We start from the raw sequence: 27,520 nt of genomic DNA on the forward strand, positions 1-27,520 counted from the left end.
AGGGAGAACTGGGGAATGTTGCTTTTTTGTTTTGTTTTCTTCAGTGTTTCTCTTTCATCCATCTAGTCCAAAGTGTTCTAGTCGTTGATAACACACTCTGGCATTCGGCCTTAAGACAGTGACATGAAGGATTTTCAGTGCCTGTGAGCATAGGAGCATCTAGAAAAGAAGGGAAGTTCAGGCAGTAAGCAGAGCACTCAGCCAGTCAGCAGCATCTGCTGAGCACCACTTTGGGCCAGTGGGCACTGTTGCAGGGACTTGGGACACATCAGGGAACCCTGCTTGAGAAAAACAACAAACAGTAAGTATAATAAATGAGGTTTCCCAGGTGGCGCAGTGGTAAAGGATACATCTGCCAGTGCAGGAGACAGAAGAGACACCAGTTCAATCCCTGGGTCCAGAAGTTCCCCTGGAGAAGGAGATGGCAACCCACTCCAGTGTTCTTACCTGGAAAATTCCATGGACAGAAGAGCCTGGTGGGCAACAGTCTATGAGGTCACAAAGAGTCGGACACGACTAACGACTAAGCACAGCACATAATAAATAAATGACAGTGTAATAAAGTGTTTTGGAAACAGAAGAAAATGGAGCAGGATAAAGGAGTGGGGTTTCATTATCTCGGTGGTCAGGGAAGGCTTCACTGAGAAGGAGGCATTTGCGCTAAGATTTGGAGCAGGTGAGGGAGTTGGTGCTGCGTGGGAGGGTGACTCAGGAAGGGGTTGGGCTGGTGCAGAAGCCTTATGGTGTAGACCAAAAAGCTTTCCCCTGGGGTTTCACAGGTGCTCCTCACCATCCCCCTAGAAGAGGAAGACATGCTATTTACCATTCACGTTCACTGTTGAGTAAACTGAGCTTGGTGACATAAAGTGATTGTCACCTCCCAAGCAGGCGAAGTTGAGCAAAGTATTCGAGACTGACTGACTGTTTAGTGCTCTTTGCTACTGCTGCTGCTGCTAAGTCGCCTCAGTCGTGTCTGACTCTGCGACCCCATATACGGCAGCCCACTAGGCTCCCCCGGCCCTGGGATTCTCCAGGCAAGAACTCTGGAGTGGGTTGCCATTTCCTTCTCCAATGCATGAAAGTGGCAAGTGAAAATGAAGTCGTTCAGTCGTGTCCGACTCTTCGCGACCCCATGGATGGCAGCCTACCAGGCTCCTCCATCCATGGGGTTTTCGCATCCAGAAACTTTGTCCTCCCCCAACCCCCCACAGCTGGGAAAGATTGAGGGCAGAAGGAGAAGAGGGCGACAGGATGAGATAGTTGGATGGCATCACTAACTCAATGGACGTGAGTTTAAGCAAACTCAGGGAGATAGTGAAAGACAGGGAAGCCTGGCGTGCTGCAGTTCATGGGGTCAAAAAGAATCAGTCACAGCGTAGCGACTGAACAACAACCCACCCCAGCCCCCAGAAAGTTGTTCTCCCTTATCCAGAAAACGTAGGTGAAACCATTTAAGCAGGTGTCAAGTATTTTGTGTGACTAGCTCTGTCTTGAAAGCAATGGGGATGGGTGTGGCACAGATACCCTGGTGGTGCACAAGAGGAAGAAATGGATGGATTCCTGGAGGTCAGGAGATGCTAATGGTGGGGCGGGAGACCCAGGGAGTGATTACCTTATATTATTACATACCCAGTACGTGTTTGCATTCCAGTTCTTTATGTTAATATATATGGATGGACTCCTGGAGGTCAGGTGATGTTAATGATGACGGTGATAGGACGGGAGACACATGGAGTGAGGGCAGCCAGGTGCAGGACCTCTGCAGGCAGCCAGAGCTGGATGGGAAGAGGAGCGGGGAAAGCTGAAGGGTGGGAGAAGGAGAGACACGCTTGCTTCTTGGTGGCAGGGCGCTGCTGTGCTGTGGTTGGTTCCTGTCCACTGGTGTGGCTGTAGGTGAGTTACTTCATCTCTCTCTGCCCAAATGGAAAGACATGAAGGGCATGTCTTTAAATGTTTGCTTAAATCAGGACCCCCATGATATCTGCCAAATGTGTTTGGCTGATAGGTCTTGTCTCTTTCAATTAGATTTCCCCTTCATTTCTTTCCTATTGCATCTTACTTGGTGGGGCTTCCCAGGTGGTGCAGTGGTAAGCACATCTTGCTTATCCATTCATCTATTAATGTACATTCAGGTTTTCCATGTCCTGGCTATTGTAAATAGCGCTGCAGTGAACGTTGGGGTGCATGTATCCTTTCAAACCATATTTTTTCTCCAGATATATGCCCAGGAGTGGGATTGCAGGATCATATGGTAGCTCTAGTTTTAGTTTCTTAAGCAATCTCCATACTGTTCTTCATAGTGGCTATACCAGTTTACATTGCCAACAACAGTGTGGAAAGGTTCCCTTTTCCCCACACCCTCTCCAGCATTTATTGTTTGTAGATTTTTTGATGATGGCCGTTCTGACTGGTGTGAGGTGATACCTCATTGTATCACCTGTGTTTCTCTAATAATTAGCAATGATGAACACTTCATATGCCTTTTGGCCATCTGTATGTCGTCTTTGGAGAAATGTCTGTCTAGATCTTCTGTCCATTTTTTGACTGGGTTGTTGTTATTGAGTTGCATGAACTGTTTGTTTATTTTGGAAATCATCCCTTATTGGTCACATCATTTGCAACTATTCTCTTGCAGTCTATAGATTGTGTTTTGTTTAAATCATGATTGCTCGCTTCATCAAAATCCCCAGGGGTGAGCATCAGATATGAAACAGAAATCACAGTGTTTTTGGTCACCTAGTCACAGAAGTGACATCCCCTCAACATTACTGTATATATTGGTTGTGTGTGCTGTATCTGCCTCTTTGTGACCCCATAGACTGTAGCCCGCCAGGCTTCTCTGTCCTTGGGGATTCCTCCAGGCAAGAACCCTGGAGTGGGTTACCATGCTCTCCTCCAGGGGATCTTCCCAACCCAGGGATCAAACCCAAGTCTCCTGCATTGCAAGCAGATTCTTTACCGTCTGAGCCACTAGGGAAGCCCATTCTGTTGGTTAGAAGCAAGCTATTTAGAGGTTGTGGGGATTATGTAAGGTTTTGAATACTGGGAACTGTGGTCACTGGAGGACATCTTAGATCCTGCCTACTACACTTTCCTCCCAGGTTAAGACTTCTAGTTCTCAAGGACAGTGGGATGATAAAATTAACATATCACATCATTTATGCATTTAAATTTTTGATATTTAAGTGCATCCAGATTGGCTGTGCCAATTTACATTCCATATCCCTGCCAATATTTTATGAAACTTTTAAATACTTGCCAATCTGTTAGGTGTGTAATGGTATCTTGTTTTTATTTTTAATCTCCAAATATTAATGTAATTATGCCTCTTTTTATATGTTTATTGGTCATTTGCATTTCTTCCTTTGTGAGTTTTTGATTCATATCCTTTGTCCAGCCTCCTTTTTAACTTTTCCCCCCAGGCTATACCATGTGGATTGTGGAAGGTCTCTGTTCCCTGACCAGGGATCAAACCTGGACCCTGAACAGTGAGAGCATGGAGTCCTTACCCCTGGACTGCCAGGGAATTCCCTAACTTTTCCTTACTGATGTGTAGAAATTCTTTATAGTATATATATTAACCCTATAATTAATGTGTTAAGTAATCCATATTAATATGTGTGTACAATTTGTGTATATGTATACATGTACATGTGTGTATATATATGTGTCATTAAAAAAACTGGACTACATCTGGAGCATAAGATACTGAATGGGAGTTCTGCTGAATCCCAGACTTCAGGTGGAGTGCACCTGCCACTAAATTATGGACTATCTGGAGAAGCAAGAGAAGTCCCAGTTGTGATCATGCCAGTTCTGGAACAAAAAAGAGCTACATGAGTCAAAGTGGAAAAAAACAGCTTCATATAGAATCAGGAATCTAGCCTGCTAGGGAAGAGTCCCTCACAGCAGGAAGACTGCAAACAGCACTTCTGCTACCAGGATTTCCTTGGGCCTGACTCTGACCATCTCTGGGAGATATAGGGGTAACAGAGACCCAACCTTCTCTCTCCCCAGAAGCAATGACTTCACCAAGATATAAGTTTAGGTCCTCACGTGTAAACTTTGGAGGAAGGCGATTGCCAGGGTTCTGTTCCAGCACTTAGGGAACTAGGTTCCTTCTAGCTTATTTCTCCATCACTTCCTGAGCAGGGACTGGTGTGTATAGCTAGCCTGGGCCAGTTCTGCCTTAGTCTTAGGACTAGAGTCCCTCACCATATCCCTTGCATCACTGATTGTTCTTAACTATGGAGCCACTTTGAGGGTCATGTAAGAGTGTAGGCCAGGCTCAGAAAGGGTAATCTGCCCAAAGCAAAGACTTTCCAGTGCCACATTTATGCTGCTTTATAAATATTACTCACACTGTCTCTACCTCCTGCATAGCTGGTGCTGATTTGCTCTTTAGAACTCTCACTGTGGATGTGGTTCAGAGAAGGGCTTGGGTGGGGGTCATGGTGGTGGTGGAGGGAGGCTGTGGTGGGCAGTCAGGCCACATCACAGTGTCTGTGTGTGTGCGTGTGTGCACACATATTCAGGCAGCCAGGCTACATCACTGTGTGTGTGTATGTGTGCACGCGTGTGCTCAGTCCCTCAGTCGTGTCAGACTCTGCGACCCCATGGATTATAGCCTGCCAGGCACCTCTGTCTATGGGATTTCCCAGGGAAGAATACTGGAGTGGTTTGCCATTTCACCTTCCAGGGGATCTTCCGGACCCAGGGATCGAACCTGTGTCTCCTGCATTGGTAGGCAAATTCTTTACGACTGCACCACCTGGGAAGCCCTTGATATCACAGAACTGTGATCTAAATGATAGTCAGGGAAGCCAGGTAGAGAGCTACAGACAGACTCAAGAGAGATTAAGAAGTGGGTGGTAGGAAGGAATCACAGATGACATCTGTGGTCCCTGGGTGGGTACTGAAGTCATTTATGTATTTAATTATGGAGCCCTTGAGAAGAACACATTTGGAAGGGGGAGATAATAAATACAACCTTTGATAACTGCCAAGTAGAGGATGGACAGAGGGCTCTAAAGATCAAGATAGAAAGTGAAATAAGAGTTTATTCTGTAAATAATCCCTGCCCACACTAGCAACCACTATCTGTACTAGTCATTTATCATTTATTTGTTTATTTATTGGCCATGTGGCACAGTGGGATTGAACCCATGGCCCCTGCATTGGAAACAGTCTTAACCATTGGACTGCCAGGGAAGTCCCTTATCATTTAATTGAAACCCACATTCTATTAATACTCTTGTAAGTGGGTATTTGTAGATACCAGTATTCTTGCCTGGGAAATTCCATGGACAGAGGATCCTGGAAGGCTACAGTCCATGGGGGTTGCAAAGAATTGGACACAGCTGAGTGGCTAACACTTTCACATAGATACCAGACATTCCACTGAAAGCAGGAGCCAATCCACTTTAGTGATGTATTTCACAAGGAATAACAGATTAAAGAAAATAACATTTGAGCATCTGAGTGTGGAGTAAATGAATCTGTTACTGTTATGCATGGCTTACACTTGCACCTCAGCATGTGGGTAATTTCACGCCTGTTGAAAGAATTCAAGTAGGACTACTTGCCATCCAGCCAGAATTGGGAAGGTACAGCTTAGGGTGAGAAGGGAATGCAATGTATGTCACACAGAAATGAGTGAGCTCTGTCTAAATCATCAATACTAAACTTCAGCACTAAAGAGTCACAGTTCACATCATTCACTTCCCACCCCCGCCCCCGCCCCCTGCAAGTATTTCTCCTTTGGTTACCTGCTCTGATGACTTGAATCCCGGACTCGTTTAATCTCCTTAGTAGTTTTCACCATAGGCTTTATGTCGACTTTACTGCTACCCTTGCCTTTCTTCTCATGATGATTCTATTGTTACCCTGATTTGCTCCTTATTTACTGTTTTCTTGACTCCTTTGGCTCCTGCTGCCAATTTCCACAGTCACAATAGGACACACTTTTCACTTCAGTACTCAAAGACACTGCTTCACCTCCAGTTTTCCCTTTACAGAACACTCCTTCAACATCCCTGCCTACACACAATCAGAAGTGGGTATACCAATGCTCAGGTCATCAGCCTCTGACACCTGTTTTATTTAGATCTTCCTGACCTCATGGGCTCTGTTTTGATTTTCAGCTATGGATTCAGCGCCATCCTGTGGTTATTTTTATGTTCCATTATCATTTATCTTGATATTGAATATAGTTCCCCGTGCTACATACAGTAGGACATTGCTGTTAACCTGTTTCATATCTGCTGTCTGCATATCTGCTAATCCCAAACTCCTAATTTATCCCTCTCCCACTCTCTCCCCTTTGGTAACTATAAGTTTTCTGCATTAATGAGTCTGTTTTGTAAATAAGTTCATTTGTATCCTATTTTAGATTCCACATAAGTGATTTTCTGTTTCTCTGACCTACTTCACCTAGTATGATGATCTCTAGTTCTATCCATGTTGCTGCCAATGGAATTCATTATTTTTTATGGCTGAGTAGTATTTCATTGTATATATGTAACACATCTTCTTTATCCATCCATTCAATGGACATTTAGTTGCTTCCATGGCTTGGCTACTGTAAATAGTGCTGCTATGAACACTGGGGTACATGTGTCTTTTTGAATTAGGGTTTTCTCTTGATATATGCCTAGGAGTGGGATTGCTGGATTATATTTTTAGCTTTTTAAGGAACCTCCATACTGTTCTCCATAGTGTGTACTCAGTTACATCTGACTCTTTGTGACCCCATGGACTGTAGCCCACCAGGCTCCTCTGTCCATGAAATTTTCCAGGCAGGAATACTGGAGTGGGTTGCCATTTCCTCCTCCAGGGGATTTTCCCAATTCAGGAAAATCTGCCCATGACTTCTACATTGGCAGGCAGATTCTTTACCACTGAGCCACCTGGGAAGCCCAGGGTCCATAGCGGCTGCACCAATTTACATTCCCATCAACAGTGTAGAAGGGTTCCCTTCACCCCATCATCTCCAACATTTGTTATTTGTAGTCTTTAAGATTTTTTATTTATTTTTGATTGTGCTGGGTCTTCGTTGCTGCACACGCTTTCTCTAGTAGCAGTGTGTGGGCTTCTCATTGTGGTGGCTTCTCTTGTTGCAGACCATGGACTCTAGGCATGCGGGTGCTTCAGTAGTTGTGGCCCGCGGGCTTGAGAGCACAGGCTCAATAGTTGTGGTGCAAGGGGTTAGCTGCTCCGAGACACTTACCAGACCAGGGGTCAAACCCCTGTCTCCTGTATTGGCAGATGGAGTCTTATTCACTGTGCCCCAGCAAAGACCCATTTGTGGGCTTTTTGACGAAAGCCATTCTGACTGGTGTGAGGTGATACCTCATTGTAGCTTTAACTTGCATCTCTGTAATAATTAGCAATGTTGAGCATCTTTTCACACGTGCCTTTTGGACTTTTGTATGTCTTTTTTGGAGAAATGTCTATTTAGGTCTTCTGCCCATTTAGCAATTGAGTTATTTTTCTGTTACTGAGTTGTATGAGCTATTTGTATAGTTTGGAAGTTAAGCCAAATCTGTGGCTTGTCAGTCACATCATTTGCAAATATTTTCTCCTAGTCTATGGGTTGTCTTTTCATTTTGTTTGTTTGCTGTGCAAAAGCTTATATGTTTCTATTTGCTGTGCAAAAGTTTGTAAAGTTTGATTAGGCCCCATCTGTTTATTTTTGCTTTCATTTCTATTGACTTGGGGGACTGACCTAAGGAAAAAGTGCTATGATTTATGTCAGAGAATAAATTGTCTAGGTTCTCTTCTAGTTTTATGATGTCATGTCTTATGTCTTTAAGCCACTTTGAGTTTATTTTTGGATGTGGTGTGAGGTGTGTTCTAACCTTATTGATGTATGTATGACTGTCCAACTTTCCCAGTACCACCTGAAGACTGTTTTCTACTTTGTATATTCTTGCCTCTTGTCGAAGTTTGATCATAGGTGTAGGTTTATTTCTGGGCTCTTTATTCTGTTCCATTGATCCATGTGTCTGTTTTTTGTGCCAGTATTACATTGTTTTGGTTACTGTAGCTTTGTAGTATTGTCAGAAGTCTGGGAGGGTTACACCTCTAGCTTTGTTCTTTTTCCTCAGGACTGCTTTGGCAATTCTGGGTCTTTAGTGGTTCCATATAAATTTTGGAATTATTTGTTCTAGTTCTGTGAAAATTTTTAATGAGTGATTTGATAGGGATTATATTAAATTCTGCCTGCATTTATAAATGGCATTCCCCAGAAAAAACCACCAAGAAAAAAAAAGGCAGGATTTCGTTCTTTAAATGGATAATCAATTCAATGCAACTAATAAAGGATTTCCCATATGTTTATATCAAAATTAGACATACACAAGGTACCAATGGATTTCAACATTTTTACAGATCATTTGTTGTAAGTTTTTGAAACTCTACATTTTTAACAGAAATATTAGTTATTTAATTGTATACATACATCATGTTTGCTTTGGGTACAATCTGCTGTATAGCTGTGACTTTTCTGTGTTTTATTAATGTCTTCATTGTGTCTGTTTCACCTGTCTTAATCTGACATATTCGCATTATGCTCCAAGTAGAAATGTGCAACGTATCTCCGAAAATCCCCGAGGTCTAGAGAGGCGCCTGGGTTACAGGCTCTGTGTAGCTGCCATGCGTTGCTCATGGCTATGTCAATCATATAGCTCACCAGAACTGAGTACCATTTCTTGCTTCTTATTCTCACCCTGTATTTGGAAGTGATCTGCTCCATTTTAGCTACACCTTCCCTGCATTCATCATACAGTTTCACTATCGATGGTTGACTTATCTGAGGGATCTCCTTGTCACTGGCAAAACAGTGTATCTCATCGACTGGCTCTATGCCAACAGCATTGGAACACAGACTGATAATACCATCACCATGCCAACGACACAAAATTATCTCATCATTTTCTTCTACTCGGAAATCACAGTACCCCTTCTTCATTGTTTTCATATGTTCTGCACTCATAAGGGGGCATTTTTCAGTCCTGCTCTCATGAATTGTCCCTGTGGCCCTCACCCCTTTCTTCTTCAAGGCTGACACCAATGTGACACTTGTAAAGAAGCCATCGAAGCACAGGTGATATGGATACTGACCCCTTGCTAAAAGAACATCAGCAAAATTCATCACGAGGTTTCCACCGAAACCAAGATCAGGATCCTTACCTGCCATCAGAGTTGCTTCTTCTTGATGAGGCTCAAACCAAACCAGATAACCCTCTGTGGTAGCACCACACCAGATTTTATAGCCAATTCTAATAGATTTACCATTCAGAAATTGGTCACTATCAAAGCACTCACACATTGTCTTATCAAAACAGTAGTATTCTTCGAGGGGAGCATATAGGAGAAAATTTTTATTCATTTGCTTTATGAGAGGCCTCAGTTTTGTGAACTTATCATTCTGATCTAGATGGCTATTATCTGCAAAATGCAGGTATGAGAAAATCAATTCAAATCTATCCCTTCTGATTGCATCTCTAACCAGGTTCTGGTCAGCATCAGACGTTTCCCAGTACATTCCCCTTCTGGGACGCCGCACGAGTCCACTCAAAAGCAGGACACCAAACACACACCTCACTTCCTGAACTGTGACTTCCAAGTTGACATTTTTCTGAGAAGCATAATTATTGGTTTCACTGACAATCAGGTTGAATGTTTCATCATCAAAAAATAACTCAAAGAACTCTACTGGGTTCAACTTTTCACTCTTGAGATTCAAAAGTCCAGAATCCAGTGCTGACCAGCATGGAAAGCTGGGTTTAATATCTCTTTTGGTCCAGTGCTTCTCTGTGACACCTGGCCCTTTTGGCCGTTTTGGAGCAGGCTGGGTCTCAGGCCCGTTATCCTCCTCCACATCTGAATCACCAGAAAATGCAAGCCCTTGGAGCAGTTCACTCACTCGAGCTTTGTCTTTCTTCCTCCCTTTCCGGGTGATGTCTCCTGCAGCATATTCCAGGGAGGAGATGTGCATCCGAGCCCACAAGTCCCCCGGATGACGGTCCTTGAGAGTGTTCAAATGCACAAGTGTCCTTTCAGCAGGAACAGGGGTATCACAAGGGGTCTGGGGTACACAGTCTCTGAGAAAGAAAAAACATAGGCTGTAAAAATCCTCAGTCTTATTTACTGATACAGGATAAATCCACTGACACCTAAAGATTCTTCTGTGGGGAATACTTCTCTCTCGTGTTTCTGTGGGGAGGGCTCTGGCCAGACTGAGCATTTCTGGCCTCCCTTCTTCCAACTCACTCCTCATGACTTAACTGTTGAATCTGGGAGAAGGAACTGGGCTGTCCTCTTTCTGAGCAGGCTGCAGACATTCCATGTTCCTTCCCCCAGCCAAGATGGATCAGGAAGGCCTATGCGGAAAGGATGCAGCCACTATGCATCCATTTAGCTCTGCCTCTGAGCGGCTTTATTGGTCTAGCTTCTGTCAGTCATAAAGCTGAGGTTTCTAGACTGTCTGTTTTACTCCTATGTCTCTATCAATTGGTTCTGAATTTAGACAAATAAATGGGTGATTATTTACTGAGCCCCCTCATCTCTAACAGACTTTCTGAACAAAGAAGGATTTAGCCTCCTCTAGTTCTGCATTCATCTGGTGGATACACTGTTTTGGGGAGAAACAAAAGAGAAACTCAGACTGATTGCCCTTGAACTGATTTTTATGGGTTTCTCAAAGAAGTGTGCTAAAGTTACTAAGATGAAAACTATTACTTCATACAAGCTTCTTAAATTCTAGAAATCTGCGTTTTATTTACTAATGTCCTGTTGGTAAATGGTCTAATTTAAGAAGACATAAGGGAGAAAAAAGCAGTGAAAAAAGTATGGTGTAATATAATTTACAGTACATATGTTTATCTGCTTAGAGCATTTATGCTCAGTCGTGTCTGACTCTCAGTGACCCCACCGACTTCTCTGTCCATTGGATTCTCCAGGCAAGAATACTGGGAGTGGGTTGCCATGCCCTACTCTAGGGGATCTTCCTGACTCAGGGATCAAACCCAAGTCTTCTGGGTCTCCTGCATTGCAGGCAGATTCTTCACCCACTGAGCCATCTAGGAAGCCCAATATAATTTACAGTACATATATTTATCTGCTTAGAGCATTTATCATCCTGAATGTCATTAATATGTGTGTATGATCCATTCAACACATCCATCTTAAGAGTTCCCTGACATCCTCAACTTCAGGGATCCTCCTTGAATCCTGTCACTTCACTACACTGAACTTTCCATTGCTGAAAACTCCAAAAGCTCACTCTCTGGTCCCAATTTCTTTTCACTCTAGGCCCCTCATAAAGTTGTCCCATGGTACTGGTTCTTCCCTCTCACTCTGGCTCCTCCATTCCCTCCTCATTTTACCTCTCTTGCTCTTCCATCTAGACTTCATGATCCACTGCCTTAGTCCCTCTCTTGCCAGGATCATCAGTCACCCTGCCCCAGTGTCTGTAGTCTGGACCGGCAAAATTCAGCACCCGATCAACCCCCTCCTCAGTCTTCTCTATTCCTCACCCAGGAGTGAGCAGTGCCACAGAATCACACAATGAGGTAGACTGATAACAGCTAATAACGATGGTCTCTGAAGTTCAGCTAGTTACTCAATACTGCCCAGAAATCCTTCTCATGTCCTCTTGTCCCTTTATTCCCAGTTCCCCACAATGGGTGTTTCATCACTCTTCTCAGATCTTCTTTGTACTCAGTTCTTGGTATCTCCAAACATGATCTCTTTTCCTACTCCAAAGAGGACCCAGAATTTTTCAGGCAGAAAGTTGCTCTTCAAAATGATCTGTGACTCTTCTCTCCCAGTTCTTCTAGCCTCTCTAGGCATTTGCATTTTCTTTCTCTCTCTGATCTGCCTCCTCTTTATTTGGTAAATGCCGGCTTACTCGTCAGGTTTTGTTTCAAATGTTACCTCTTCTGGGATACCCTCTCCAGTATCCAGATCTCAGTTGGGTTCTCTGCCGCAAGATCTATCATAGCTACAGGGCACGAAGTCATACCGCATTGTGTTCTGTGTTCACTTATCTGCTGTACCCTCACATGACTTACTGAAGGTAGGGTCTCTGTATTATATATGATTCTGAATATGAGTGATAATATGCTTACTGAATGAGTGAGGATGTTGGGGGTCACTCAATCTCTGATATCATGATGGAGCCTCAAACCTAGAACAGCCTACCCCTTCAGACTTCTTGTCACATCAAACAGTAAGATACTTTGATTCTCAGAGGCACTGTGAGTCATGGTTTCAGTTATCTGATGTAAATGTACCTGACAGACACATGAGCAGATTTGTATTATCTAATTATAGTCCTGAGCTAAGTCACAGTGTTACTTCTCGTTTAGTACAGCTTGGCTCAGACTTCACAAGCTTTATGAAAGATTTCACTTCTCAAGCTTTAAGACGTTTCTCTTTTAACTGAGATTGTGGTCCCTGTTTGCCTAAGATGAACAAATGTCAAGAAGAATTCTCATCCCCTGCCCTGCTCTTCAATATAATTATCCCAAGCTGTTTCCTTTTTCTTCTTTACTCAAGTCTCCAAGGAGTTGGTGGTCTCACCAGAAGCCCACCTTCTGCTCATGATCTGGTCTCTCTGCTTCAGGAGCACCTATGCTACACACTCATTCATTCCACAACCAGCACTCGTGTATGTACTCTTTTTTTTTTTTAATTGATATTGGAGCACGGTTGAGTTACAACGTTATTAGTTTCTTTTGTACAGTAAAGTGAATCAGTTATACACATATCCACTGTTTTTTTTTTTAAAGATTCCCTTCCCATTTAGGTCACTACAGAGCACTGACTACAGAGTTCCTTGTGCTATACAGTAGGTTCTCATTAGCTACCTATTTTACATACAGTAGCATATACATGTCAATCCCAATCTCCCAATTCATCCCACCCCTCACTTTCCCCATTCCTAACCATAAGTTTGTTTTCTACATCTGTGACTCTCTTTCTGCTTTGCAGATAAGTTCATCCATTTTTCCTGATTCTACATATAAGTGATATTATACAATATTTGTCTTTCTGGCTTACTTCACTGTGTATGACAGTCTCTAGGTCTCTGCAAATGGCATTATTTCATCCCTTTTTATGGCTAACATTGTATATATGTATGACATCTTTATACATTCCTGTTGATGGACATTTGGGTGTCTTCCATAACCTGGCTGTTGTAAATAGTGCTGCAGTGATCACTGGGGTGCATGTATCTTTTTGAATTACGGGTTTCTCAGGTATATGCCTGGGAATGGAATTGCAGGGTCATATGGCAACTCTAGTTTTTTGAGGAACCTCCATACTGTTCTCCATAGTGGCTGTACCACTTACATCCCCACTAACAGTGTAGGAGGGCTCCCTTTTCTCCACATCCTCTCCAGTATTTGTTGTTTGTAGGTTTTTGGATGATGGCCATTCTGACTAGTGTAGGTTGATGCCTCACTGTAGTTTTGATTTGCATTTCTCTAATACTTAGTGATGTTGAGCATCTTTTCATCTGTTTTTGGCCACCTGTGTGTCTTCTGTGGAGGAATATCTATTTAGATCTTCTGCCCATTTTTTCATTGTTTTTTTAAAAAACTTTTAATTTTATATTGGGGAATAGCCAATTAACAATGTTGTGACAGTTCCAGGTGGACAGCAAAGGGACTCAGCCATACATATGTGTGTATCCATTCTCCCCCAAACTCCCCTCCTATCCAGGCTGCCACATACCATTGAGCAGAGTTCCATGTGCTATATAGTAGGTCCTTGTTGGTTACGTTTTAAATATAGCAGCGTACACATGTCCATTCCAAACTCCCTAACTATCCATTGAGTTTTTTTTAAATATTGAATTGCATGAGCTGTTTGCATATTTTGGAGATTAATCCCTTCTCAGTTGCTTTGTTTGCAAATATTTTCTCCCTTCCTGAGGGCTGTCTAACTGTAGGTTTGCTGTATAATGGCCTTTTATTATGTTGAGGTACATTCCCTCTAAAACTACTAGAGTTTTAATCATAAATGGGTGTTGAATTTTGTCTAAAGTTTTTTTTTGCATCTATAGACATGATCATATGGTTTTTATTCTTCAATTTGTTAATGTGGTGTATCATATTGATTGGTTTGCATATATTGAAGAATCCATGTTGCATCCCTGGGATAAATCCAGCTTGATCAGGGTATATGATCCTTTTAATATGTTGTTGGATTCAGCTTGCTAGTATTTTATTGAGGATTTTTGCACCTATGTTCATGTGATATTGGTCTGTAATTTTTGTGTGTGTGTGTGTGATATCTTCGGTTTGGGTATCAGAGTGATGATAGCCTTGTAGAAGGAGCTTGGGAGTGTTCCTCTGCAATTTTCTGGAAGAGTTTCAGAAGGGTAGGTGTTAACTCTTTTCTAAATGTTTGACAGAATTCACCTGTGAGGCCATCTGGTTCAGGACATTTGTTTGTAGGGATTTTTTTCCCACTTTGGGGCCGTTTTATCTTTTTATAAGATAATTTTTTATTTGTTTTATCTTTGGCTGTACTGGGTCTTCATTGCTGCATAGGCTTTTTTCTAGTTGCCGTGAGCAGGGGTTACTCTTGGTTGTGGTGCACAGGCTCCTCACTGTGGTGGCTTCTCTCGTTGCTGAGCACCGGCTCTAGGACACACGGGCTTCAGTAGTTGTGGCTCCTGGGCTCTAGAGCACAGGTTTAGTTGCTCCACGGCGTGTAGGATCTTCCCGGACCAAGGATCCAACTCATGTCTCCTACATTGTCAGGTGGATTCTTTACCCATGAGCTACCAGGGAAGCCCTGTTTGGAGTTTTTTAATTGAACTTTGTTTCCGTACTTGTGACTGGCCTGTTCATGTTTTCTACTTCTTCCTGGTTCAGTCTTAGAAGACCGTACCTAAGAATCTGTCCATTTCTTCCAGGTTGTCCATTTTATTGGCATACAGTTGCATAGTAGTCTCTTATGATCCTTTGTATTTCTGTGGTGTCAGTTGAAACTTTTTCATTTCTAATTTTATTGAGTTCTCTCCTTTTTTCCTTGATGAGTCTGGCTAAAGGCTTATCCATTTCACCTTTTCAAAGAACAAGCTTTTAGTTCTTTGCTCTTGTTTTGTCTCTATTTCTGCTCTGATCTTCATGATTTATTTCCTTCTAAGTTTGGGTTTTGTTTGTTCTTCTTTTTTTAGTTGCTTTAAGTGTAAGGTTAGGTTGTTTGAGATTTTTTTTGTTTCTTGAGATAAGACTGTACTGCTATAAACTTCCCTCTTAGAATTGCTTTTGCTGCTTCTCATAGGTTTTGGATCAACATGTTTTCATTGTCATATGTCTCCAAGTATTTTTTAATTTTTCAGTGACTCATTGGCTATTTAATAACATTGTTTAGCCTCATGTGTTTGTGTTTCTTACAGGTTTTTTTCCTGTAATTTATTTCGAATCTCATAGCATTGTGGTCAGAAAAGATGCTTTTATGATTTCAATTTTCTTAAGCCTCAGTAAACTTGTGGCCCAAGATGTGATCTGTCTTGGAGAATGTTCTGTGTGCATTTGAGGAGAAAGTGTACTCTGCTGCTTTTGGATGGAATGCCCTCTGAATACCAATTAAGTCTATTTGGTCGAATCTCTCATTTAAGGTTTGTGCTTCCTTTGTTATTTTCTGTCTGGATGATCTGTTGTTGTTGTTAATTGGGGGCTTAAAGTTCCCTACTACTATTGTGGTGCTGGTGATGTCCCCTTTCATGGCTGTTAAAGTGCAAGTGTAGTCATCTAGTCGTGTTTGACTCTTTGTGACCCCAGGGACTGTACCCTCTGTCCATGGAATTCTCCAGGTAAGAATACTGGAGTGGGTAGCCATTCCCTTCTCCAGGACCATGGCTGTTCAGAGCATCTCAATATATAAGGCAAATGCTATGTTGGGTGCATATGTGTTGTCTTCTTGTATTGATCCCTCAGTCATGACGTAGTGACCTTCCTTGTCTCTTGTCTATTTTGTCTGATATGAGTATTGCTACTTCAACTTTCTTTTGATTTCTATTTGTATGGATATCTTTTCCCGTCCCCTCACTTTTAGTCTGTATGTGTCCTTATGTCTGAGGTGGGTCTCTTGTAGATAGCATATATACAAGGCCTTGTTTTTGTATCCATTCAGTCAACCTGTGTCTCTTGGTTGAAACATTTAATCCATTTACATTTAAGGTAATTATTGATATATATGTTCCTATTTCCATTTTCTTAATTGTTTTGGGTTTGTTTTTGAAGGTCTTTTTTCTTCCCTTCCTCTCTTCCTCTTTTGTTCTTGTGTTTCCCACCTAGAGAGGTTCATTTAGCATTTGTATAAAGTCGGTTTGGTGCTGCTGAATTTTCACAGCTTTTGCTTGTCTGTAAAACTTTTGATTTCTGTCAAATGTGAATGAGAGCCTTGCTGCGTAGAGTATTCTTGGTTGTAGGTTTTCCCCTTTCATTACTTTAAATATATCTTGCCACTTCCTTCTGGCCTGCAGAGTTTCAGCTAAAAAATCAGCTGATAACCTTATGGGGATTCCCTTGTATGTGCTGCTTTTCCCTTGTTGCTTTAATATCTTTATTTATATTTAATTTTTGTTAGTTTGACACTGTGTGGTCTCAGCTTGTTCCTCCTTGGGTTTACCCTGTATGGGACTCTCCTTTCTGTGCTCCCTGGATTTGGGTGACTATCTCCTTCTCATGTTCAGGAAGCTTTCTGTTATTAGGCCCTTTCTCCTCTGGGGCTGTTCACCTGTGGGTATGCTCTGTTGTGTCCCCTTTTGTCTACTGTGCGAGTCCACAAACTACACTATTGTTGGTGCTGCTCTCAGTCCCACCTTATTAACCCTGGGTATGTGGGCAAATGGCTCTGGTGACTCTCAGGTGGTGTTTTCACCAGGTCACTGGTGCAAATCCTACTATTACCTTTAATTTGTCCATTATCAGCTTCACTCCTTTTGATTCTTGCTCAGGACTCCCCTAATGGAGGCTGAAGATACCCTACCTATCTTCCTGTCTTAAGTCCTTTTCCAGATCTGATATTTCTTTAACCATCATGACAACAGCCTCATCTGCAGCCCTCACTCTCCTATCTCAATCCTCTGCCTTCTCTATCTTCTTTTTCTGGCTTCAGTATCTATAGCTCCACAAAAACATAAGGGAGCCAGGGGAACAGTGATCAGGCAAGGAACTGAGAGGATTCTTGAAGGCAACCGTGTGCCAACTGAAGGTTTTGTGTAATTATGATATACCGACAGGTCAGTGTCTTGACGTGGGGCCTCCTCTGATCATAGAAGTGAGTGTTACTTTTTCTGTATTATTCCAGGGAAGCAGACGTTTACCAACTGGTTTCTCTGGTTTCATTCCAATTTTTTACTTTTGTAGGAGCTATTCTACATGGACACTCACCTGTTCACTATTCCTGAGGCCTCAGCACCTCGTTCCATTTCTTCAGAAGTTTCTTGCTTTGCATTAAAAAATCCATCTTTAGTTACAACTTCTTCAGCTAAAATAACACATTGATAATTCAAATGTCATTGCCACCTGAATCTAGAAAATATCTCCAGGGTAGGGAATAGGATGTTTCAAATTAAAACCAAAAATCAACAGGTGTCCCAGGAACATACTCATAGCAATCCTAAAAACGTGGTGGAGTGTGGGAAGATAGTAAGAAAGGTCAGTTTCCAGGGGAGAAGGCCTAATGGGACAAAGACTATTTAAAGAAAATTACACATAACTTTTAGTGTTCTCAGAGTAAAGAGAACTTCCTCTGATGTGAAGAAGGAATAAGGCAGAGGTGTTTGTGGAATTTCCAGATATTAAGGGATGTGTGAAAATGACAAATTATATGGGACCCTTGCAAAGGGGGAAAAAAAGGAGCAAAGGAGGAGACATTGAGGGAATCAGGCAATACAGAGGGATGATCAGAGAACAGCAAGAATCAGTAGGCTGAGTGTCTAGTAATAGAAGGTACTGTGATTGTGAGGGATACAAAATGACAGGCTGAGAGAAGTGTGGAGATCGAGCCCAGAAGAAGGGGAAAGAAGTGTGTGTAGGAAATGTGGGTTCACGATGGCTGAGTCAGGGTTAATGACGGGAAAGGTGGACACCAGTCAGAGGCCTGTCCTCACCCATGAGACTGACGTCTGTAGCCTCCTCCTGAGCCAGACTCGGAACTGGCCATTCCTCTGAGACAAGGAGCGGCGCTGCTTCCTCAGTCTTCACTGATGTCTACAAGGACAACAAATGGCCTCTTAGTCTTCACTGTGGTAAAGATAAAGGGACTGGTTGTGAAGGGTGCTGACTACCACACTGCACACCAGTAGGACCAACCAGCAGGGCCTGCTCTCTGAAGGTCTAGAGTAGCGTCCTGCCTCTCTCCTACCTTCTGAGGGTTGTCAGCAGTCCTGTGTCCCCTGGATGCATCACTCTGGTCTCTGCTTCTGTCCTTACATGGCCTTCTCTGTGTGTCTCTGTCATCACATGGCCTTCGTACAAGGACACTGACCACTGAACACAGGGCCCACCCTGATGCAATATGACCTCATCTTAACTTGATTACATCCACAAAAAGTCTATATCCAAACCAGATCAGTCATAGGCACCTGGGGTTAGGACTTTAATATATCTTTTCCGGACACAATACAGCCCATAACTTCATCTTAGCCCTACTTCAGTTAATATGAATTTCCTCTTTCTCTGGCTGGTCTTTCATTATTTGACTCAACACTACTTTCATTCTACTGACCACCCATATCTCTGCCCTTTCATTGCCCAGACTGTTGATCTTCTTACTCCAACTTAATTCAAACTTCATTATGGTGCAACATTTAATTATTTCTTGGAGTTATTATGTTCAAATGTTTGCATTTTTTAAATTCATACACACACGGCTTATGGGATCTTAGTTCCTCGATGAGGGATCAAACCTGGGCCCAAGGCAGTGAGCGTGCAAAGTCCTAACCCCGAACCACCAGGGAATTTTTTCTTTTCTTAATAAATTATTTTGTTTCTCCATTATGTTACATTTTAGGATAATTACATTGATTTAAATATACATAAGGTAAGTTTTACTTGCTATACATTTCACTTGCTATACACTGGTTTTCAGGAAGGTAAAGTATTAAGACTAGGAGGCCCAGGGTCTGACAGAGCCAATTAGAAATCACAGGTGAAAACAGAGAGGAGAGGACTGTGTGAAAACCTGTCTGGAGGAAATGAACGCAGAGGAAAGGGCTTCAATGGGAGAGTTAAACACTTACAAACTAAACAACTCGGAAAATGACTGGACCACTAAAAATAAGGGGAAGAATGAACAAGAGTCCACTCTGTGAAGAAGATACACAGTACTGCCATTACCATCACCAAGTATGAATTGGGCATGTGCAGAACACTGGGAATATAAAGGAATATGAGGAAGAGGTTGGTTCTCAGACTTCGGAGAGAAACCAGAGGTTCCCCAAAAGAGAAAACATCTGTCACTGGGCATCAAATGAGTGGAGGCACTTTCGGAAACCAAGGGCCTCACTCTACCCCTTATAGCCTGAGATTTGGATGTGCCTTCTGCATATGGTGCGGAATGAGGCAACAGCGTGTATGTGTGAGCTCCCGGATGAGGCGCACATAGTGTGTGGTATTCGGTGACAAGGTGAAGGCAGAGGGATTGTGCCACCTGAAAGGCTCTCAGGGTGACCAGTGTGAGCCAAGAGAAGGGCCACGGATGGGTGGGCGGGGGAAGGAGGGCTACTACTGAGGTTCCCACAGCCTGGGCACCCTGCTCACCTGGGACCTGGCTGAGTTCAACCCCAGTACTGCAGCCTGGTCTCTGGGATTCTCTTCCTGGAGAGGGTCTGGTCTCTGGGGAGCTGGCCTTGTGGACGGAGCAGACAAGAGCCCTGAAGAGAAATAGTAGCTTTTACAAGAGCCCTTTGTGGGGGACCCAGACCCTAAATCTTATGTTTGTTAAACATCCAAGAACTAAGATACAGATCTTAAGCTAGAACATCACGTCTGTTTTCATTGTCAGGAATTCTAGAGCTTTAGCGTCCCCCACCCACAGAATAAGTGGTGTTTATGAACTCATGAGATGCTTTCCAGTGATGCACTTTCACAGACATAAAAGAAAAATCAGAAATCACAGATGAAAAATAAGGAGAGGGAAGAAGAAGTTGGTGATTAAAGAAACATTAACCAGAGAACAAAGAAGAAAGGTAAGAAGTGGAGAACAGAGACAAAGCCAAGGGGCAACAGGAAAGCAGGTAAGAGAAAGATGAAAAGAGAAAGTGAGGATAAAAAAAATTGAGTTGATAATGGGGGAGGCTGGGTATGTGTGGGAGGCAGGGGGAGACGAGAAATCTTTCAATTTTGCTGTGAACCTAAAATGGCTCTAAAAAAGTCATACATGTACACTTGAAACTAATAGCACTGTAAATAAACTATACTTCAGTAAAAAATGTCAGACACACAGTCATACATAGAAGAGATGCTACCTGCAAACTAGGAGAACTTTTGAGAATCTGCTTCCTTGGAAACCATAATCCAAACAGTGATAATGACTGCACGTCACTGCACTGTTACTTAGAAAGATTCTTTCCCATTCCTTATCTGTATAAGGGGGAGAACACAGTCCACTTTATAGGGGCAATGAAGACTGAGATAACATAAAAGCCCTTTGTAAAGCCTTTTAAGACCCCATGCAAAGTAATGTACCACTGTTTGCCAAGACGGTAACAATAGAGGGAGTCCAGAATTACTAAACGAAGTGCACAGGGGATATTCTAACCCAGAACATAGCATTACTTTTCTTTGCTTCAACAGTGAATCACTGTGGAATCTTCTTGGTGCTGTTCCTTCATACTAGAGAGAATAAAGCTTGCTAGGAAAATAAAATAGCCTAGCCCATGATTCACTATTACCACCTAATCTCCCTGCAATGCATATATGCCAGAAAACCAACAGCTTAAAAAGCACAGTGTGAAGCCGGTCTGCTGTCAGAGAAAGGGCTAGGCTAAGGAGGGGCAGGATGGCAACAGAAAATGGAAGAGGGGCAAAGAGATCAAGAGCAATGGGAAATCTGAGTGCAAATGTCAGACCAGACTCTGTGATTGCTCCTTATCATCCTCCTGAGGTGGAAAAGCTTTAGGGTTAAGACTGGGAAGAAGGTAGAAGAATGTTTTCAAACATATTATGCTCACTACACACACCACACTGATCCCATTGCTCTATATTTCTGCCAAAGACAGAACAAGACAAAGTGGGCTTAAGTTGCCATGAGTAAGATGATACCAAGGTCTTTTCTACTTCTCCATCAACATATCTAAAATTTAACAATCTGTCTGACACTAAGAATCACAGCTGAGCATTGAGAGGCTAGTAAAACTCAAGTACTCGGTAGTTTTCATTTTAAACTAGTGTTCCATGACTGGTGGGAATGAAATACCAAATATACACAAATAACAGTCACTGTAAATCATACTTTTTACGGAAAAAAAAAAAGGCTTCAATGGTACCCAACTTTTTTTCAAGTCTGAACTTCCTGGTTTGAATTTAAACACCCCATAAAATGGCCCCAACTAACCTTCCCCCCCCACCCTCCGCCTTTCCCCTAAATAAACCCTACCCTCCAGCAGGAGGGGAGGGAAGGCAGGTAGCCTGGGGAATTGTTCTTCCGTTCATTTGGTCTCTGGTACCCTGGAGAAATGTGCTTGGGTTATGACTAGTAGGCACACAGGTCCTTGGCTAGAGCCTCCGGAATATTTGGGAGGGCCTATGAAGGTATAAAAAGCCCTTGTGAATGACAGGGAGTGCATCTTGAAGGAGGCCACTGAAGAAAACATTACCATGGGGAAAAAGACAAAGTTATGGAAAGCTACCAAGTAAATATTTAAATTCCAGGTGTGGAATTAGAAATGTAGAGACATATAGTAAAGAGAATCTTAGCCAGAAGGTCAGGTGACAACGCTGCCTCTGCTGACCCTGGGCAAGTCATTTAAACTCTGAGTTTTGGCTTTCCTAACTATTAAGGGTGTTGAAAAGATCTTAGATTTCTAACATTTTACAATTTCAGGTGTTTTTAAAAGCTTGCTTAGGTACAGGGTTGCTGCTGCTGCTGCTAAGTCGCTTCAGTCGTGTCCGACTCTGTGCGACCCCAGAGATGGCAGTCCACCAGGCTCCGCGATCCCTGGGATTCTGGGATTCCCTGGCATCTCCTGGGATGCCATTTCCTTCTCCGATTCATGAAAGAGAAAAGTTAAAGTGAAGTCGCTCAGTCATGTCCGACTCGTCACGACCCCATGGACTGCAGCCTACCAGGCTCCTCCGTCCATGGGATTTTCCAGGCAAGAGTACTGGAGTGGGTTGCCATTGTCTTCTCTGAGGTACAGGGTTAGACAAAAACAAAACTTGAGAACACAGATAAACAAGCTTTCACATAGAAGGCCACACACCTGTCAGTGGCCTGTTCCCAGTATCTTTACTAACTTCGCCCTCTGGCACTCACCACTCACTTCTTGGGAGGTCTCCTGGAGGGACTCTGGAGGCTCACTCTTCAGGGTGGTTGCCCCCAACAGGAGCTGGGCGCTCTGACACTCTGAAGAGGTTCCTTGATATTCTGTCACCAGGAGGTGCAGGTCCTGTCCTACAGTGTAGACAGAAGCCTGCGGACAAAAGATTCACTTTGAAAAGGCGTCCTGGTGGGAACTGGACTGAACAGCAGTTAGGGACATTCCCCAAAGGAACACCAGACAAGCTTCATTTAGTCCTTAAGTAGTGAGTAAGACAAAGTAGCAAGACACAGACATTCACTCATTTGGCAAATATGGACTGAATGCCTACTAAAGCCAGATTCTGTTCTACATGCTAAGCAAAGAAGAGACACAATACAGGCAAAGAACCCCTACCTGGAAAACAAAACAAAACCCCAGATTGATGCTTAAACCAGTGTGTGGAAATTTAATGAGAAATAGGATATGTATACCATCTCCAAATGTCTCCCACAGATTACTAATTACAAAGGGGAAAATGGTAACTTGATAGTGGAGAAATCTGACATATACCACCTTAACCTCATCAGCAACAGGATGATCCACCACCGTGTGCCTCCTGAAGTGATGCACTGAGGAGACCACAATGTCACTGCTGTGGTATTCCAGCCAAAATGTACTACCTGGGTCTTATCGTGAGAAAATACAAGACAAACCCAAATTGAGGGGCATTCCAAAAAGTAACAGATCTGTACTCTTCAAAAATGTCATTGTCATGACAGAGACTGAACAACTGTTCCAGATCTAAGAAGACTGAAGAGACAGCAACTAAAAAATGTGTGATGATGGAATCGGGGCAAAACTGTCATAAGGAACACTATTGGGCTATCACGGATACATCTGAACAAGGACTACTACTGAGGTGATAGTATCATAAAAATTTTAATTTCCCAAAACATGATAATCTATAATCTAGTTATACAAAAGACTGTCTTTCTTCTTCAGAAACACACTGAAGTGTTTAGAGATAAAAGGTATCTCCAACTAATTCCATTTTCAAATGGTTCAAGAAAAAAAACTGCATAAGCTGTATGGGGGTGTGTGCGTGCACACACAATATGTATGCATACAGAGAGAGGGAGCACTTGCTCACACAAGAAGGGTGCACATTCCTGTAACAAATGTTAACATTTCGTTAACATGTGTGTGAATCATACACACAGTTCTCTGCACTACTCTCCCAAGTTATAAATTATTTCAGAGTTAAAAATTAACAGACAAATGTTCGCCATTACATCTCCCACACCACCACACACATTCTCTTCCCACCTGTTCTCCTGAGTCTCCTGTGTCTCTCTCTAGACTCTCCAGCGCTATCACTGCATCCTCCCCACTCTCCAAAGAACACGCCTGCACCCTGGCCTGGAGCTCCTCGGGTAGGATGGTCAGGAACTGCTCCAGCACCAGCAGCTCCAAGATCCGCTCCTTGCTGTGGGTCTCTGGGCTCAACCACTGATGGCAAAGTTCTCGGAGCTGGGCCAGAGCCTCCCGGGGCCCAGGTACCTCCTGGTAGCAGAAGTGCCGGAAGCGCAGGCGGCAAAGCTCCCGAGTATTGGGGACACTCTGCTGTGAGCTGCATGTCTGTTCCCATGTGGGGTCTTCCTCCTTCACTTTCACAAGGCCGTCTCCATTTTCAGGAGCGGAGTCCTGCAAAACTTCATCCATGGTGATCTTAAAAGCTTCGAAAACAGTTCACTTAGCTTTTCCAAATGTACACCTGAGGCGTAAGTATTGATCAGTAACATGAGAATAACAAGAGCTTCAAAAATCTATGTAACACATTTATCTTTTTGTCCCCACTCTAAGTGATGCTCAAAAACTGGGCCTGCTTGCCTGTTTTATCAATAAAGTATACCTTGACTCCTAAGGGAGTAGAGCCCAAAGGGAGGGGATATAAGAGAAGAAGGGTTAATAAGAATGCCTGAGCAGCTTATACTTTAGATGGAGGGTCATCTATCTCTGTGTCTTTCTCACAGAATACTTTACCTTAGGTGAAGCAGACTTTCAAAAGTCTCCAAGTCTCCATCGCCTAAGATCTGTTGTGATGAGATTTTGTTACTTTTCCCATTATGGGGTGGAGTCTTTTTCCTTCCCTTGAATCTGTGCTGGTCTGTGACTTGCTCTGACCAATAAAATATGGCAGATATGACACTGTAAGTGGAAGTGCTGTGTAGTGCCTGGCACACAGCCATGAGACTGCCTTGCTGTGAGAAGGCCCAAGCTAGCCATGCAGAGGTCACGTGGATGAGAACCACAGAGCCCCAGCTGAAGCGGAGCTGAGCCTAGTCCCCAGCCACATGAGTGAGTCCAGTAACACTGCCCAGTCAACCTACAGAATCATAAGAAATAATAAGCTGAAGTTGTCTTACACCACTAAGTTTGGGGCATTCTTTTTAAGGAAACAATAGATAAACAGCAGAAATATTTCAACTTCTGTTTCTCCCTCTCATTTTTCCTTTTGTTATCTTCATCAAAATTCAATATATCTCTGTTCTAAGAACACTATTATCTATCTGGTTCTGACTTGCTTTTCACATTCCAGACTCACATCTTGAAAAGCCACAGGATGCCTCCAGCCTTGGACCTTCCTTCCCTGTCATTTCAACACATCCCCAACTGAAATCAGCCTCCTCAAAGCTGCACTCACTCTGTATTTTTCTATTTCTATTGGCATCACCACCATCCTCCATGTATTCAGGCTCAAAGCCAGCCTACATATAGTGTACATAATCACCCTGGGTCCAGTCAGTTCTTCCTCCAAAAGGCCTCTTGCATCCACTCCTTCATCTTCCTTTTTACACCATTATGATTGACAGTCACTATTATCACAATATTATCTGTGTGGTATTCCTGCTCCACCACTTCCTCATCACTGGATTGGTATTTCTTAAAGCACAATTCGGACCATATCTGACAACCCCCCACCCCCAAATGCTAATTTCAATTGCTCCTGGTTGAACTAAATTCAAATTCCCCAGGATTCGATCTTAGAACTGAGTTTCACTTACGTGTTTGCCACTCGATAAACATTTATCGAGCACATCATTATTTTCCAGGAGCTATCCCCAGAATAAAAGACACAGACCCTACTTGCAAGAAAGCCATCGTCTTCTCAAACACCTCGTGTCACTGCCAGCTAATACTCAAATTTGTTCCACCCACCTTGTACTTTATGGCCACGATTAGTCTTCTTACCGTGAATCCCCAAGGTCCAGCGGAAATGCCACCCCCAAACCTAACGTACAGACAATCTTGTCCTCTGAGCCACTCAGGCGGAGGGCGTTCCCATGGAAAAGTGAGCCCAAGCCTGCCTCACCAACTCCCTTCATTCTCCAACTCACAGGTCACAGCCCTCATCACGACCATCACCCCTTGCTCCTTGAGGACAGGGTCTTATCTTTGCCGGCCTACCTGGTATTCAGCAAATACTGGTGGATGTCCTGCTGAATGCACGGAGATGTACTGGGATGCCAGGATGTCCCGCGGGCCCAGAACGTATCTTACTGCGATCGCATCCCAGCACTTGGAATACAGGGGGCACTCGGTGAATGAGTGTCTTAACTGCTAACAGACCAAAAGTTTAAGGATCAAGCACAACAAAGACGTAGCTGACCCAGTGAAAAATCCCATCGGAGATGAGAGGCGCAGCTCTCCAGTCCAGAGAATCCAGCTACCTCGCCTGGTGGGCGTGCCCCCACTTCCTGCCGTCAGGATTCCGGGCTGCGGCCGAGCCGGCTCTGCGTCTCTCTAGGAACGCGGCCGCACATCTCTCTGGTGCGCCTGGAAGACTCCAGCCTGCCACAGCCCAACAGGCTCAGTAGCATAGTCTCCGACAGACCATCCGGATATCCCCAAACTACCCCTCATTTTTGCAATTATTTCGATTAAAAACCAAATAGATGATGAAGACAAAACTGAGTTTCTGTCTTTAGAGTCCTCACAGGCTGCTGGGGAGACAGATGAATAAACATTGCAATAGAGCAAGCAGCACACATTTAAAAATTTAAATATACAGATTCAAATAACGCACAACTAAAACTCAAGTTGCATATAACTGCATATATAACTTAGTTAAGCCTGCTAATAATGTACCAATATATCAAAATATATTAAAAAGTCCCATAGTAAACAAAAACACCCTCATGTTGCACAGAGACTGAAATGAAAAGTATCCCAACTCCCCACAGTTAACCACTGTTAGTATTTTGTGTATACCCTCCCAGGACACCACCAGCCACACAATGCTGCTGCTGCTAAGTCACTTCAGTCGTGTCCGACTCTGTGGGACCCCATAGATGGCAACCCACCAGGCTCCCCCGTCTCTGGGATTCTCCAGGCAATAACACTGGAATGGGTTGCCATTTCCTTCTCCAATGCATGAAAGTGAAAAGTGAAAGTGAAGTCGCTCAGTCGTGTCCGACCCTCAGCAACCCCATGGACTGCAGGCTTCCAGGCTCCTCCATCCATGGGATTTTCCAGGCAAGAGTACTGGAGTGGGGTGCCATTGCCTTCTCCGCAGCCACACAATAGCACTCAACAAACATTTGTTTAGTATGTATTTTAAACCACCCCTGGCATCATGATATTATTTTACATCTTATCTTTTTCAGTTAACTTGGCGATCTTCCCACACCAGTTCATCTTTTAAGAGCTAATTAGTATTCCAGTGTATGGGCTAATTTACTTAACTATCCCTACTATATTTTTTCTTTATAAGTAGAGAACACCACTGAATATCTTTATATGCTTTTATGAATATATTTCTAGGGTCAATACATACTGGAATATATTTGTCAAAGGGCATGTGCATTTAAATTTAAATCCCCTGTTTAATTTTTAAGGGCACTGCTGTTTAAGAGTAAAAGGAGAATCTAATAGAATAATTCAGCCCAGGTGAACATGGTGGCTCAAAATCAGAATTAATATTAACAACCAGTTAATATGTGAAAAGATGGTCATTTTTGACAG

General features: G+C 43.1%; 1 protein-coding gene and 1 long non-coding RNA gene across 13 annotated transcripts; one reads left to right on the plus strand and one right to left on the minus strand.

Moving 5' to 3' along the window:
* Positions 1–1,771: 1,771 nt before the first annotated feature.
* Positions 1,772–26,466, plus strand: LOC147347338 (uncharacterized). Its single transcript, XR_015152280.1, has 2 exons — positions 1,772–1,893; positions 25,896–26,466. It is a non-coding gene; the product is annotated as an uncharacterized LOC147347338 (long non-coding RNA).
* On the minus strand, positions 8,319–26,240 carry PGBD1 (piggyBac transposable element derived 1). Of its 12 annotated transcripts, none has more exons than XM_086369722.1 (7): positions 25,964–26,240; positions 23,822–24,231; positions 22,510–22,666; positions 19,794–19,906; positions 18,143–18,242; positions 17,421–17,517; positions 8,319–10,106 (listed from the first exon to the last, which is right to left on the minus strand). In XM_086369722.1, the coding sequence occupies exons 2-7, from the start codon at positions 24,215–24,217 to the stop codon at positions 8,549–8,551; spliced, it is 2,421 nt and encodes an 806-aa protein (XP_086225848.1). In that variant the 5' UTR covers positions 24,218–24,231; positions 25,964–26,240; the 3' UTR covers positions 8,319–8,548. The 12 variants fall into 12 exon arrangements, with proteins under 12 accessions (XP_086225848.1, XP_086225858.1, XP_086225850.1 ...); XM_086369732.1 differs by having other exon boundaries at positions 17,421–17,476; positions 22,517–22,666; positions 23,822–24,269; XM_086369724.1 differs by having other exon boundaries at positions 22,517–22,666; positions 23,822–24,269.
* Positions 26,467–27,520: the final 1,054 nt, after the last annotated feature.

Source organism: Bos grunniens, chromosome 23 (genome assembly GCF_055505025.1).
Source record: "Bos grunniens cultivar Pamir isolate PY7600 chromosome 23, Bosgru_T2T1.0, whole genome shotgun sequence".
NCBI lineage: Eukaryota > Metazoa > Chordata > Mammalia > Artiodactyla > Bovidae > Bos > Bos grunniens.